Source organism: Cinclus cinclus, chromosome 6 (assembly GCF_963662255.1).
Source record: "Cinclus cinclus chromosome 6, bCinCin1.1, whole genome shotgun sequence".
NCBI classification, from domain to species: domain Eukaryota; kingdom Metazoa; phylum Chordata; class Aves; order Passeriformes; family Cinclidae; genus Cinclus; species Cinclus cinclus.
Genome location: NC_085051.1, coordinates 53,118,587 through 53,133,580, shown reverse-complemented (window position 1 = coordinate 53,133,580; position 14,994 = coordinate 53,118,587). Strand labels below are relative to the sequence as shown.

Below are 14,994 nucleotides of genomic sequence, written 5' to 3'. Positions count from 1 at the left end.
TAATCAAAGTAGAAAGAAAGGAAGCATTGGGAAAACTATGCATAGTCTGATGCAAGTTGCTTATTTCTGAAAAAGCACCTATGTGTATTGAGAAATCAGTGATCCAGAGGGAAGCCTTCATGCCATTCTTAGCTCCTTGTAAGAATTGCCTGCAGAGCCCAGCAGAAGCAGATGTAGAAGTTTATTTTTTTTTCTGGCCAACTAAAGTCAGCAGAGCCTGAATGTGTTTTGGGAGCAGCATCTGGTTTTCTGCTTTGTTTTCTTGTCTCAAGTAAGCACATTGTGGATTGTGAATGGCACTTGGAGAAGCTTCCTTAATTTCCTAGCCAATTAGTGCCTTTCAGTCAGTAATTAATAATAAAATGTCTCTCTCAGTGGCCACAAGTGCATACAAGTTACTTGCCCCGAATGAAAATTGGAAAGGACTCTTCTCTGCATAAGTCATGCTAATAAAAAAGTCCACACTAGTAAGTTCTTTTTTTTTCCCCTGTGTTGAAATACAAAATTAGTATTTTGAGTGGACTTCATCTCATTTAATAACTTCTCTACTATAATTTTTTTTCATTAATGTTGAATAGTAAGAGGAATTTCTGTTGTAATTTCCAATAAGCATTATAATTTTACTTCATGACTTACTCAGTGGGAAATGTTCAAACAGGGACAATAATTTTATCTAAACATTGACATGTCTATATCATGTGTCCAAGACAGAGCAGCTTTAAAAGTTAGTGATCCAAATCTGGCTCATTTTAATAATTGACCTTGAGGTGTTTGTCTTCCTTGAAGAACTACATGCAGCAACATGAAATATTAATTCAGGTAGGGGAAAAAAAAATTCAGTTACTTTAAAACAAATAGCATTTCCCTTTCCTAAATGAAGTTTAAAGAAACAATTCTGTATTGTGCATTGGTTGGAGAACTGATAGTTATGTAGGAATTTCATGTAGAAATATGAAAAAAGCCATTCAAAGTGTTTGAGATAATGTGTCAAAAAGATGTTTCTGAGAATAAAGTACAAGTACTGTAGGATATACACATCAGTAGGGTGGGCCCAGAAAAGCAGAGCAGCTGAATCAGTTTTCCAATGGGATCAGGTGTGATCAGACCCATAACATGATATGCGATTGATTTTTGGGCACTGAGAGGTTGTTTTGGTTCGAGGATTTTTTTATGTATATCTGTAAAATGTTTAAACCTCATTACATTTTATAAGCATTTGAAACAGTACTATTTATCAATATATCAAAAATATTTAATTATCTTTTATTTTTAGCAGTATTGACTGTATTGGGGGTAGCAAGTGATGTTTTTATTTTGTTTACTAGTAGTTTTTATCATAGTAAGCCAATAAAAGTTTTTATTTGGTTTGCTAGTAGTGTAGTCATGTAATTTGGTGAAAAAGTTACATTGTTTACTAAATTATTAGAGTGCAGTAGTCCAGCTTTTACATTGATCCAATAAATTATATGAATTACATGTAAATACTTGGAAACAGATGTTGGGCTATTTTCAACTTTGCAGCATAATTTTTCAAAGAGTGGTATTTTCTTTCTCTGGAAATTCTGAAGTTGTGGTTAAACCCTGCAAGTCTAAGTTATGAGTTTTGGTTTTCTGAGTAGCAAGTGTCAGCTTCTGGATTTTTTCTTGACATGTTGCACTCTCTTTCTTGAGATTGCAGGCAAAAAAAATGTGGTTGAAGTAATTTAGTGTATAAATGTAAATTATATTTGATAGAATTATGGATTACTGAAACAGTGAGTTTATTTTTAAAAACACATAAGATTTGGTCACATACATGGTATGAATTTTAAAGAATTTTCATCATTTCTGTCTATCCTCATTTTGTAGCTTGTGTTAGTTTTGAAATGCAAAAGGAGTGAGAAAGCCTTGCTAATACTTTGCATTTAATGCAAAGTAGTAGCCACTTAATTATCTGAAGGGGAACAGCTTTACTTTTCTTCAGTTGTACAGACTCTTTTTCACAGATCCTTACCCTAAATGGCTCAAATATATCAGAATTTTCCCAATCTTTGGATGTGAACTTGGTGACCCTTTATCTAAGGGTTCTTATGTGGTTGGGTCCTGTGCTAGGTAAATAACGTGAACCAGCAGTTTAAGCTGCCAAAGCAGTTATGCTGAAAATACTGGGGAAGGAAAGCAGCTTCAGATTCTCCTACTGCCTGAAATACCTGGTTGCATGTGTGTTATCATGTGTGCCTTGCCAGGACTGTGTGCCCGTGCTACCAAACATATGAACAGAGAGATGTTAAATGTAGGATAAGGGGTCTTTTTTCTCTTTGTTTAGTCTCTTAGTATGCTCGTCTCCATCCACTTTTCCACTTTCTGCTTTTTCTGCCTCTCTGCATGGTTTGTGTCCCTCCTTTTTCTGACCTCATGTTTCTCACTGTTTCACAGGTGCTCATCATTCCTCTTTTTCTGAGGCCTTGGGAGGAGCCTTGCTCTGAGGAGTGGGGGTTTAGGCTGTCTGGTCAGAATGCCCTGATACACATCAACACATTCATGAAACATTTTCTGTTCTGCAGGTTGGCAATCCACGTGTTGAGCTCACTCTTTCTGAACTGCAAGATATGGCAGCCCGACAACAGCAACAGATTGAAAATCAACAGCAAATGTTGGTTGCTAAGGTAATAATTATATACAGACCAATTTTTTTCAATGTATGCAAGCATAAGTTTCATGGATAGAGAAAAACACACTAAGTCATTTCAGTTAATCCATCGTTTTACCAGATCTTAGCCTAGGCAATGCACAGTCTTCTGGCATAAATACTGCTAGGACAGCCCACGTCATGTGTCTGTATAAAAATATTGCTGGGGTTTGTTTATCTCTTTTGTGTGGCCCCCTTCATGATCTGTGGCAGAGCAGGCTCGCCTCCATGCTCGTCTTTAGTGGCTCATTCTCTCCAGTACAGTCATAGTGGGGTGAAGTGAGAATATGCCAAATTAATAAAAATTTATGTATTGCATTTCCAAGTCTGAGAGGCAGAATAACCTAAGTATGTTTGCAGAGTGGGAAGGGTTTAATGGTTTTGACCTTGTTGTTGATGTTGTTTCAAGTATTATATGGCATGCCTTTGATGGTTGGAGTACCTAGGAGTCAACCTACTGATTTCTGTTGCTCTTTCTTGAAGGAAATAATACAAAAAATATTTTTCCTTGTGTGCCCAGCAGAAGAGCTGTTATTTAGAACTAACAGGTCAACTTGTTTAAAATGGTGTGCTGGACATACTTTCTCATCTTTGGGAAGCTGGGTAACAGCACTGGAAATTTATTTTGCCAACAGCAAGAAAACTGTTAATAGTAGCAGAAAACAAATGCCAGAGGAAGCATCACAGATGTATTTGAGTGTTCAGACTGGGGCTATATTCACATAGCTATGTAAATATGATATTTTTTGTCTAAAAAAACCCTTGAACCTCTGCTCTAGAACAGATTTGTTAATTGATGTTAAAAGAGTTTTTTCTAGGACTGGTACATATTTCATCGAAATACAGCATTTTATGATTTGTGGAAGTAAAAGAGCTGATCAAAATGATAGGGTTTTCTAAGTTAATGTGTTGGGGTATTTTTAAATAAAAGGGTAATAGATATCTCTTGTTTAAAACCTCCTTTTGTCAGGAGCAACGTTTGCGTTACCTGAAGCAGCAAGAACGTCGGCAGCAGCAGTCTGTTTCTGAGAGTGAAAAGCTTCAAAAACTTAAAGAACGTGTTGAAACCCAAGAGACAAAGCTGAAAAAAATCCGTGCCATGAGAGGACAAGTGGACTACAGCAAGATGATGAATGGCAATTTGTGTATGTGGAGTTCTTAATTTATTTAATTTACTGTTCACTGTTTAATTTACTGTTACACTAGCCAGTAATACTATGTTGTGAGTATGGCATTGATGCAGGTGTTCTGGTGCAATGTTTTTCATTGTATGGAGGTTCTGTGTTTCCATGAAATTTGTATGCAAAAGAATTTTCTATTAGTTTTTATGTAGTCAAACATAAAGTCAGAATAAGTCTATTCTCTAACTGTTAGGAAATACTAGGACTGTTAGCAAATTTGCAATACAAATATTTTATATGTATTTTAAATGTAAAGCTAGCATAGTGTGTTTATTAGTACTTGAAGAATTTAAAAAGTAGCTTCTGTTTTATTTGTTTTTTGTTATTTTTATCTTGTTAATTTTAGCAACTGAAATTGAGCATATAAGTGCCATGTTCCAGGAAAAGCAGCAAGAGCTGCAGGCTGCAGTGTTAAAAGTGGATCAACTCACTCAGCAACTGGAGGATTTAAGGAAAGGGAAACTGAATGGGTTTCAGTCTTACAACGGACAAATGACAGGGCCTGCAGCAGTTGAATTGAAAAAGCTGTATCAAGAGCTACAGGTAAGTAACAAAAAGCTGCTATTTGAATTACAGCTGTAGATTTAAAAAGTTTTATTACTGCTCTTATGAGTGGCGATTTGGTTCTGTTACACCTCATAAAAGTAGTGTTTTTTTCAAAAAGAATTTCATTAGCTTTAAAAACTATTTGGTTTCTTGTACACATAACGATACAAAGTGTGTAAGTGTGTTGAAGGGTGTTTCTCAGACCCTAATACTGAAATACTGAAAGTCCACAAAGTTTTTTATTTGTTTTAATCTCTCAAACAATTTTTGTGAAACTAATTTTAGTACTTACCTATTTTTCACTTATCTGGGTATAGCAAGCTCATTTAGATGTCATGTCAACTTTGAAATATGACCCTAATTTTAAAAGTATATTGTAAAAATATAGCTATATTGTATGGTGTGAATAAATAAAATACATAGGAATTAAATAACATATTTTAATAGAGTAATCAAAAATGCAAGTTGCACTCTATTCCCGGCACTAGATAGTGCAACATATGTGCAGTATATTCACACTGTATTCCCTGCCTCAGTATTGTGCATCTCCTGCAAGAAGTTGTTGCATCTAGAGTGTAGTTCTCACATGAGTAGTTAAGTATCCAGTTTACATTGAAATTTTGTCAAATTGTATGCTAATGTATCAGGATTTTGAGGGCTTTTTTTATTACTCATGTGCTTTATTGTGATCAAGGTAACAGCTCTAATATATTCAATATTTTAAAATTATTTTAAATGTCAAAATTCATCTCATTTATTTAGATGAGCAAATCCAGCATAGACATTAATCAATCCTGTTTTCATGCATTAGGAATAAGAGTCCTTTTTTCTCTTTTTACCCCCTCCCCATTTATACAAGGCATATCTGCCTCTGAGTTATTTCTAAGTGCAAAGATGCTCAATAGATGAAGATTTCTCTCTTGTGCTTCGCAGTGATCCCATATAAGTTTATCAAGACTTAAATTTGCCTCGAGTGTTTTTTGCTTGTAATGTTACCATGAAAATTGGAGCGATGAGACAATGTCTGAGTTATTGAAGGTGTGAAAAAATGCCAGTGGCAAAGCAAGAGAAATAATTATAAAGAGTGTCATGGTTGATTTAAACCATAAAGGTAATCCACCTCATAATCTGCTGGAAAACTGCTGTGAAGGTTTCAGTTTAATCCCCATGCAGAGAGCAAAATCTGTGCCCGGTCCCTGCACTAGCAGTTCAGTTAACCCCCCTTCCAGACATCACTGAAATCTCAAGTGGAACTGGAAGCAGAATCAATAGCATAATTCTGTTACAAGTTTTGTATCACTTAGTTTTGGTGATAGACAAACTGTCTTGGGTAAGCATAATTTTAAACATCTTTAAACATCTTCTGTGATTTAGTTCTTCGCGGTAGAATTTTCTGAAATGTCTTTCTGCCTAGTTTCTCAATCCATTTTCTATGAATGGGGTGCTGTCTGTATGTATTTAATAGGCATCCACTAGGGGTTTTTTTAGGTTATTTTTTCACTGTTTCCTTCTAAGAGTTGTTCATGACTGCAAATGCTAACTTGACAGGATGTGTGGAAGGGTAAATTAGAGACACCAGAACAAGCTGTTGATCCAAATTCCTTTGGGTTTTTTTAACACTGCATTAAAAACCAGCTTGCCAAGACACAGAATGACAACTGTTCTAACGAGTGGGCTTTTATATTTTTCTTTGTTTGTTTGTTTTGTTTATTTTTTGTTTGTTTGTTTTTGAAGATTCGTAACAGGCTTAACCAGGAGCAGAACTCCAAGCTCCAGCAGCAGAAAGAACTCCTAAACAAACGCAATATGGAGGTGGCCATGATGGACAAGCGAATCAACGAGCTGCGCGAACGTCTGTACAAGAAAAAAGTTGAGGCACGTCAAAAAGAAAACATTCCTGTAAGATAAACTGTTAAAAGGGCCACACTTCAGTTTATCAAGGGCCTATAGAAACTATGTAGAATCTTTTTCCCATTCAAGTAATACCTATGATAAAAGTAGGAAGTCTCTTAAAACCATTTTAAGGTGTCTCATAGATATCCAAAAACTGTAAGACAGAATAAGTGTGCTTTCATTTTTCTTTATGGCACAGACAATACTATATTAAAAATCAGAAAAGTTTATATTTCTAGAAAGGAAAGTATGACTGTGTGCTACATGTTTAAAAGCATGAATGCATTAAAAAAATTGGGTTTTATAAAATACTTATCTCCCAGCATGGAAAATGGATAAAAAATAAGTGGTTTGATAAAGTTAGGTTTAATAGTTGACTGGAGCTTGAAAAAGATTTTAAAAGATGAATTCTGCATTTCAGTATGTATTACTAGCTGGAGGTATTGCTTTAAAAATACCCAACACACATATATTTGATCATTTAAGAACTCATTTTAGATCATTTGCTTGAGAAAGACACAGTGAAAAACACCTTATAAAGGTACTACAAGAGATGTATGTGCTGTAACTAAGAAATTTAATTTTTGAGGTGTTGATTTTAAAGAATAAAATTTGTACTTTCTACTAAGTTTTTTTTTCCTCTTTCTGTAGAAGCATAGAGTATGGTAACTTAATAATGAAGGTGTCCTAGCTACAGTGAATGATTCTAGATAGTTATGTTTAGACCTCCCTGTTTATGCAGAAAGGTCTAGATTAAATGGACATTCATGTTTCAGTTTTTCTGCTTGTTTTCAGTTGAATCGTATTAATGGAACTTCATCGCCTCAGTCATCCCTGAGTGCTTCAGGAAGGGTGGCAGCAGTAGGACCTTACATCCAAGTTCCCAGTGCTGGCACTTACGCTGTACCAGTTGATCCAGTTAAGCCACAGTCTCTCACCATTGCTCCTAACTCAACACATGGAAGATCAAAATCTGGTAAGTACCTGTGTGATGTTTATTAATACATATGGTTTGAAAAGGGGTGATAAAGAAAAGGAGTAATCTTAGGAGATTAGTGTTGGCATTATTGGCACAGGGGAGGAGGCAAGTTTCAGATGTGTTAATGCTGTTCTGTGAATTGTACATCAGTCATTTGATCTGTGGCATTTTTGCTTCTCTCCACGAATTTTTCTTAGGAAATTGAGTGTTTTCTTTGAAATTTTACTGGCCAGTACATCCCTAAAAGGAGCACGTTTTCTTCACAGATTCTGTGTTGTGTCTTTAATAGCTTTTTCAGTTAGTTTGTGTGTTTGAATATAGTAATGAAATCAGCTTTATGGAAAACTGTATTATAAATAACTATTTACAGTATGTTGCTTTTTGTCAAGTAAAACAAAGCTAGTGAATAAATAATAATAATAATACTTCTCAGAAGGAGACTAAATAGGAAAATAGAATAAAACTGAGAGCTTTTCGTTCCATCTGTGATATGAGTATTTGTGGTCCTTGAAGCATTTCTGAAATGGAATAACCATGATGTTGATGCTGTTTACTTGTTTCTACCCTATTTAGTGAGGAAGCTGTCTCTCCAGAACTCCCCAGAACTTTGTGTCCAAAATTGGCTCCCATGTCTCCCATCAATAGTAATTCAATCTAATTTTTTTTAATAGAGTTACTTGTGTTGGACACTGAAGGAAGCTGGTCATATTTGTGCTTTAAGTTCCAAATTCTAGTAAATCTCACCTGTCCACTCATACCTTAGAAAAATTGGAATTATTCAGAAATTATAAGCTAGGAAAATGGATATAATACAAATAAAAATGCCTGTTCTCATTGGTCTAACCACAGGACTTATTTTACCTGGTCTCCTAGGAAAGATCAAAAAGGGGATAAGGAATGACTGAGAGACCAAAGCTGCTGCAATATTCACATACATTCAAGTACTTAAAACTGAATATTCCAGCAAAATTCCCATCATGCTTTCCAGATAGGGAGGAAGAGATGGAAAGAAGACAATCGGAACATCTCTGTAGGAAAGAATGTCAGAAATGGCCCCCCATCCCCCTGCCACCCCCCCCAAAAAAAAAAAAAAAAAAAAAACCAACCCTCAAGGTCAGAAAGTAAAACTGACCAAACAGAACTTCAAAAAATACTTTAAAAAAATTTTCCCATTGATATTAACGATTTAGGAATACTACCTTTATCAGCTAAAAGTGTTCAAAATCTGTACAAACCCCATCACTGTGGTTTTATGGAAAAGTCTCAAGAATACGGAATGACTTAATTGTGGGTGAAGGTACAGATCTGCAGCAGTTTTGTTTTCAGATTCATGGATCCTTCTTCCACATATGGAAAAGGACAGTTCCTAACTTTTAAGTTTACCAACTAAAAACCAAAATTTTGTAATATCAACCTCCCAAATTATATACACCCACTTCTAGACCTATCTCAGGACTTGTAATATTATAAAAGTAATTATTCTGTCTTAGGACTGGCTTCGTATTTATTATTTTGAAGGTACTTGAATGAGGTTCTGTAAAACAGATTTATGTAAGGAGAAGTGTATATGCTCCCAGGAAGAAAAGAAATTGAGAATTTTTTTCAACTGTCATGCTTTTATTTCTCATTATCTGAGTGTTCCTGTTCTAATGTTCTCCATTGTCATTGTTATAATTTTTCCACCGCTTTTTTCTTTCTTTTTCTGTGTAACTGGATCTGCCTTGGTGCGTCCGGTAGAGACAGACTGTGGGTGTGTGAAAAAATCTCCAGACACCTGGAAGGTTTCTGATTTAGACATAATAGTGGATCCTATTCTGTCACCTCCCACTTCTCTTCAGTCTGCTGTTCACAATGTCATCCGCCTGGCACCTACTCTGTTTGACACCCAGCACTGTGAGTCCGTAGAAGATCTCTGGCTAGCTAAGAACTCAGTTTTTAATATGGTCATCTGAGCTCTTGCACACAGATGCATATTAAACAGCATCTTTAGAACTTGTGTTGTGGTCTGGTGTGTAGAAGATGCTGTTGAAATGTAAATTGGTTGAGAAGTTGCTTTTCATCTTTGAAGGAAACAGATTTGCAGCAAATTCATCCCAGGAGTACTGGAGCAGTGTACCAGGGATGTGTTTTCTTCTCTGAAAAACCTCAAAATTTTCTAAATGTTAGAAATTTCTGGCAATCACTAAAGCGTATTTTAGTATATTTTGGATTGGATGGATATATAAAATACCGGCTTAGTTTGAGTTACTTTGTTGGAAACTTCAAGTTTCTGTGTTGCACTGACCCCAGAGTTGGGATAAAAGCTCACTCTGTCCAAGTCAATACCCAGAGTCTTGCTGCCTTTCATTGGATGTGGAGCTTGCTTCAGTTGCTATAGTAAATATCCTGGATCCAGACCTACAGAAATTTTGGGTAAAGTCAGAGAAAATGCACAAAACCTTTTGTGTCTGTGTGTCACTGTCTTATTTATGTAAATGCACAATGGTCTGGTGAGAGGTGAAATACACTGGGTGTTACATTTACAGGCACAAGCAAGAGGGTGCATTTGGAGGGGAAGATGGAGCCAGTTGGCTGTGGGGTGGCTGAGAGCAGGAGCTAGGGTGGCCTTGTCAGGATGGTGTTGATCAGATCCCCCTGGACCAGGTGACTCAAAGCCTCATCCAGCCTGGCCTTGAACACCACCTCCAGGGATGGGGCATCCAAAACTTCTGTGACAACTTGTGCTACTGACTCCCCACCCTCACAGTGTAGGTCAGAGGGAGGAGAGAGTCTCAATGAACTTCCAGTCTGCTACCTCAGAATCTGGGGATAAATGTGCTGATTACAATAAGTTCCTGTGTATCTGTCTTTCTAATAGAGGAGTGTTGAATTTGCAGGTAAGATGTTTAAATTTGTCATGTCTTTTGCTGTTGCTTCTGCAAGTGCTTTCCTCATAACTAGAACAGATCGATGCTTTCTGGTTTAGCATGTATCAATTATAATACCTTTCACTCATCTCCAAAACAAAGGTTTTACTGAACTGTAGCCTTGCTGCAGTTACAGGATGTTTTGTATTTGTATTTTGTACAGTAAGCACTAATTCAGCGCATAGTTGGAAAATATGCCTTTATTTAGGGCCTAAGTGTTTAGACACCTTTTTGGTCTCACTTTTGATAACCAGGTGATTAAAAACAATAACAAAACCCACAACATTTTCAGCTCGTAGATAATGCCAGTATTAAAGCTGCACCTCATTACTTCACTTCCTGGCAGTTTGCAAGTGTGAAAAGTGATTTCTGGACTATATACTGTATTCTCAGTGTAAAAATATGCAACTGTTAATCCTGTTTTGAGAGATACTCAACAAAGAGGGTAAGGCTCATGGATAGAAAGTAGAGTGGTGATGGAAAATTCATTCTCATTAGAATGTTCCTATGCAGCTTATTTTGAGACTGTCTATTATACTAGACAGATAATTCTAGAAATAGCCTTGCTGGTTCTGTTCGCCAGAGGCTTAGAACTGAAATAGCAAACTTGGCCTCTAAATACCTGATTTTCATTGGATATTGTATTACTGTGGAGTCCAGAATTCTCATTGAATCTTCAGACATGCCCAATCCCCCTTCATTTTAGATGCTGTCCTGTAGTAAAGTCAATTAAGTGTTGCACATCACCTTTACTGATTTAAGTGCTCCACTACAACAATTACAAGCCATAGGGATGGAGAAATGATCTCCAGGCTCCTCAGAGGAAGCGATGCCTGAAGTTTAATGTTGTAGAGGCAAATCAAATCCTTAGGATCCAACATGGGATCTGTTTAGTTACTGTAAACCATACTGAACTCTTAGGCTATTTAAACTCTCTTTCTTACTTAGAAAACTGAAACAAAATAGTCTCATACAGTTAATTAAGTAACATCAATGCATCTAGGACTTCATTAAGGATTTGTTGCCTCAGATTATGTGCAGCTAAGCATGATTTTTTGCATACGATGCAGATAAAAGCCCATGACTTCTGTCTTGGCACTGTAAGTTAAAGTTGTCCACTGACTTAATAAATTTATTTAGTATTAAATCTCTGGGGCAATTCTAATCGGGTGAGTATGTTGAGGAAAAACACAAGGTGAGTTAGCCACCACTTCCAGGAAAGGAATGCGTGCTTTTGTTCCACCCTGCTGTTAAAGGGAGTTTTTACATCCTGTTATGGGTGCATGAATCTGGTAACCATAGTTTAAATTTGGAATAAGTCCACTCGAGGCTTACATAGACTTAACATTTAGTGTATTTTGACAGTGTCTCTGGATAGTATCCAAAGAATTGTGTTGATTAAGTGTTTCTGCAAGGATTTTTATTCTCAATTTGTTTGCCTTCTAATAGCAGAATATGCAAGTCTCGAGCCAAAATTTTAATCCTATTTTTTCTATAGAAATTTTTAGTGCGATTTGAATGTTGCAGCACATTCAAAATGCAGTAATTTGGCCTTTCAGTATTGATTTTTGAATCAAATATTAATAATGATTTATCTCACTTCTCAAATAAAACTAATCCCACTGTAATCTGTGGATCATGTAATCAATATAATCTTTTATTTCACATGTTGTTTTGCTTGTTTACAGTGCTAGTATGGATTATCTTAAATCTAGTATTTTTGTCTGTTTTCAAGCTAATGATGGAAATTGGCCGATACTTAAACAGACCTCAGCCCCTGTGGTAAAACCCCCTCAGATCTCCAACACAGACTGGAAAGAATCGAGCATGGATACTGCTTTAAAACAAGGAACTATATCCAGCCAGCCTTTGCCAACTTCAGTATTAGGAAGTACTGATAAGCTGGTGGGTTTCATGTGTGATGTATTTATAGATATGCTTTGCTGAAATTATGAACCTTTGGCTTTCATAGCTGAACTCACTTCAATTAGATAAACATTCCATTTCCCTGCTGCTGTATATTTAAAAAGTCATAAAGAAAATCACCTTTGTATTTCTTATGTTCCTTTCTGTTCTTACCACATTAAAATTTGTGGGTTTGTTTCAATGTCAGTACTCCGTATTCCTTCCTGCTCTTTTACATATATAGTCTCCCCTTTTCTCTCTTTGCTTCTTCTAATCCTCTCCCTGGTCCTTCATGTTTTTCTAATTCATATCTTTGTTAGTCTTTTTCCTTTGTATAGATTATTACTTTTTCAATGTACTCTTTTTCTCATAAAAATCTCACAAAATAAGTCATTAAATCCATCCTTAAATGAGACTACTTGTGGTGTCTGTCTTCACTGTTGTGCTAGTACTTGATGAATTCTTTTAAGACTATAATCTTTAAAGAATAAGGACTTGGTCTTTAAGTTGTTTTTGCAAACTCTGACAGTATGTCAAGATCAACTAGACACTGAGATCTGGAACCTAGAACAAGTTAATCAGGCTTTGCATGTATGCAAATAGTTCTGAATTGATAGGAATGTGTTACAGCTGAAAGTGCCTTTAAACAGTGGCCTTTGTCTGAGGTAAGATGAGATCCTCAGATAAACTCAGGTAGAATCATATCTAGTGATAAAGGAACACAGTTTATGTTGACTCCTTTTCTGTCCCACAGGATTGCTAGTATGGTATGTTGAAAGGAACGTTCTTGCTCAGAACTACTTTATTGAATTCAATGGTATATGCTATTTATTTTTCTTACACAGGGTCTTGACCTGGGGAAGGTGCCACCAACAGTTCCTGGTGTAAGCAAGCAGTTGCCTCAGAACTATGGGACCTATCCAAGCCCAGTTCCATTAGGAACAGGTTCTACAAACTCTCTAGAAAGAAGGAAGGATGGCAGCCTGCCCAGACCTGGCACCAGTATAGCAAATCGGCAAAGGCCGGTTCCCCTCCCGCCACCCAGCAGCGTGCACCAGCCCAGCTCTTCACAGCAGATCCAGCAGAGAATTTCTGTCCCTCCCAGCCCCACGTATCAACCCGCTGGTCCCCCCTTGTTCCCAGGAGGAGAGGGCAGGCCAGAACTGCCTTTGACTGTGGCAATCAGACCTTTTCTCGCTGATAAAGGATCCAGACCTCAGTCTCCCAGAAAAGGGCCACAGACAGTGAACTCCAGTTCCATCTACTCAGTGTATCTTCAGCAAGCAACACCACCAAAGAATTACCAACAAGCTGTGTACAATACTTTAAATAAGTCGGTAAAAGCAGGTAGAATATATTTTGCTTTATTTTTTTCTTTGAAATACATTAAGATCTACTTGTTTGGCTTAGTTGACTTCCCATATTGGTTTGGAAGACTTGTCTAAATCTGTGAGGAAAGTTATTTTTGTGTCTGCAGCATAGCAGCAATATCATTCAGCGTATTTTTGAGGTTATCAATAGGTATGCATTGATTTGTCTTTAAATTTTAAAACAAGATACAAATAGAAGAATATAGCCTGGGTAGTTTATTAATACTTTGGTAAATAAGTTGAAAAAACAGAGTCTAGATAAGAGAGTTTTTCTTCTCTTACTGTTCCCTCATGAAAGAGGAAAAGCATTCCAGATGCTACTTGTAGCTTATAATTGTAAGAAGCATCATCACCACCAACAGGTAAGTATTTATTTCTGTTTTGACAGTTCTCAGAACAATATTTTTTTTAATTTCTGTGTCAAACAAGTAGCATGTTTATTTATATATGTTTTATTATGTAATTTTAGAACAGCTCTTAACTGTTTTCCATCTTTCTTTTCTTTAGTCTATGGAAAGCCTGTATTACAGTCTGGTTCAACCTCTCCCTCACCCTTGCCATTCCTTCATGGCTCTTTGCCTGCCCAGTCTCCCTCACAGCCACAACCTCAGCCTCAGACTGAGGTCACTGAAAAAGATCAAGAGCTGGAAAATGCTCCACCACCCAGTGAAAACAGCAACGTGGAAAACATTCCCCGTCCTCTCAGTCCAACTAAGCTCACCCCTATTGTGCACTCACCCCTACGGTATCAGAGTGATGCTGACCTCGAGGCTCTGAGGAGAAAATTGGCCAATGCTCCGAGGCCATTAAAGAAACGCAGCTCCATCACCGAGCCAGAGGGCCCGAGTGGACCAAACATACAAAAATTATTGTATCAGCGCTTTAATACCCTGGCTGGAGGGATAGAAAGTGCTCCTTTTTATCAGCCAAGCAATCCACAGGACTTCATAGGCAACTTAGCTGACGTTGATAATGGGAATGCCAGCACCAATGGTAATATTGAAGAACCAGTCCCCGTGCAACCTACAGTTCCTGTCCCTGATGAACCACCCCCTTCATCAGATGCCAATGATAATGAGTTACCTTCTCCTGCTACCGAGGAGCTGATAAGCACTGAAACCACACATCAAACACCTGAGACAACTGAAGATAACAACAACAATCTTGCTATAGTTCCTTCTACTGAGCAGTCACCCAGTCCCACACCAGAGGTCAGTTCTCCAGTAGAAGATGAAGCTCCTTTGCCACCTGCTCTTCCTCCTCCACTTCCTGCAGTAAGTAACAAAGCAAAAGAACAACTTTGTGAACTACAGAATTAGCTTTGTGCTTAAGCATAACTGGAATATGGTAAGCTTGTGCTCAGTGGTGTCTTTGCAGTTGAAGTCTTGTGATATTAAAAGGAAAGAAATCCAGGGGAGTTCCAGGGAGAATTCTGATGGATTAGTTTCTTTACTGCTCTAGTTGCTCAATAAGGAAAATATGCAAACAGGTAGCGGGAGGTTGTGTATGTACTTTTCAACTTTTTGGACGTTCTTGTAGAACTAAT

The 14,994-nt window shown here is 37.1% G+C and overlaps 1 protein-coding gene across 1 annotated transcript in view; it reads left to right on the top strand.

Moving 5' to 3' along the window:
• The window catches only part of PPP1R13B (protein phosphatase 1 regulatory subunit 13B), a 43,128-nt gene that overhangs the window by 22,279 nt on the left and 5,855 nt on the right, over positions 1-14,994 (top strand). Inside the window, exons 4-11 of the mRNA XM_062495690.1 lie at positions 2,544-2,645; positions 3,639-3,813; positions 4,196-4,392; positions 6,130-6,270; positions 7,084-7,264; positions 11,909-12,078; positions 12,924-13,425; positions 13,956-14,722. Of these exons, the coding sequence (XP_062351674.1) occupies positions 2,544-2,645; positions 3,639-3,813; positions 4,196-4,392; positions 6,130-6,270; positions 7,084-7,264; positions 11,909-12,078; positions 12,924-13,425; positions 13,956-14,722 (2,235 nt within the window). The remainder of the gene's footprint in view (positions 1-2,543; positions 2,646-3,638; positions 3,814-4,195; positions 4,393-6,129; positions 6,271-7,083; positions 7,265-11,908; positions 12,079-12,923; positions 13,426-13,955; positions 14,723-14,994) is intronic.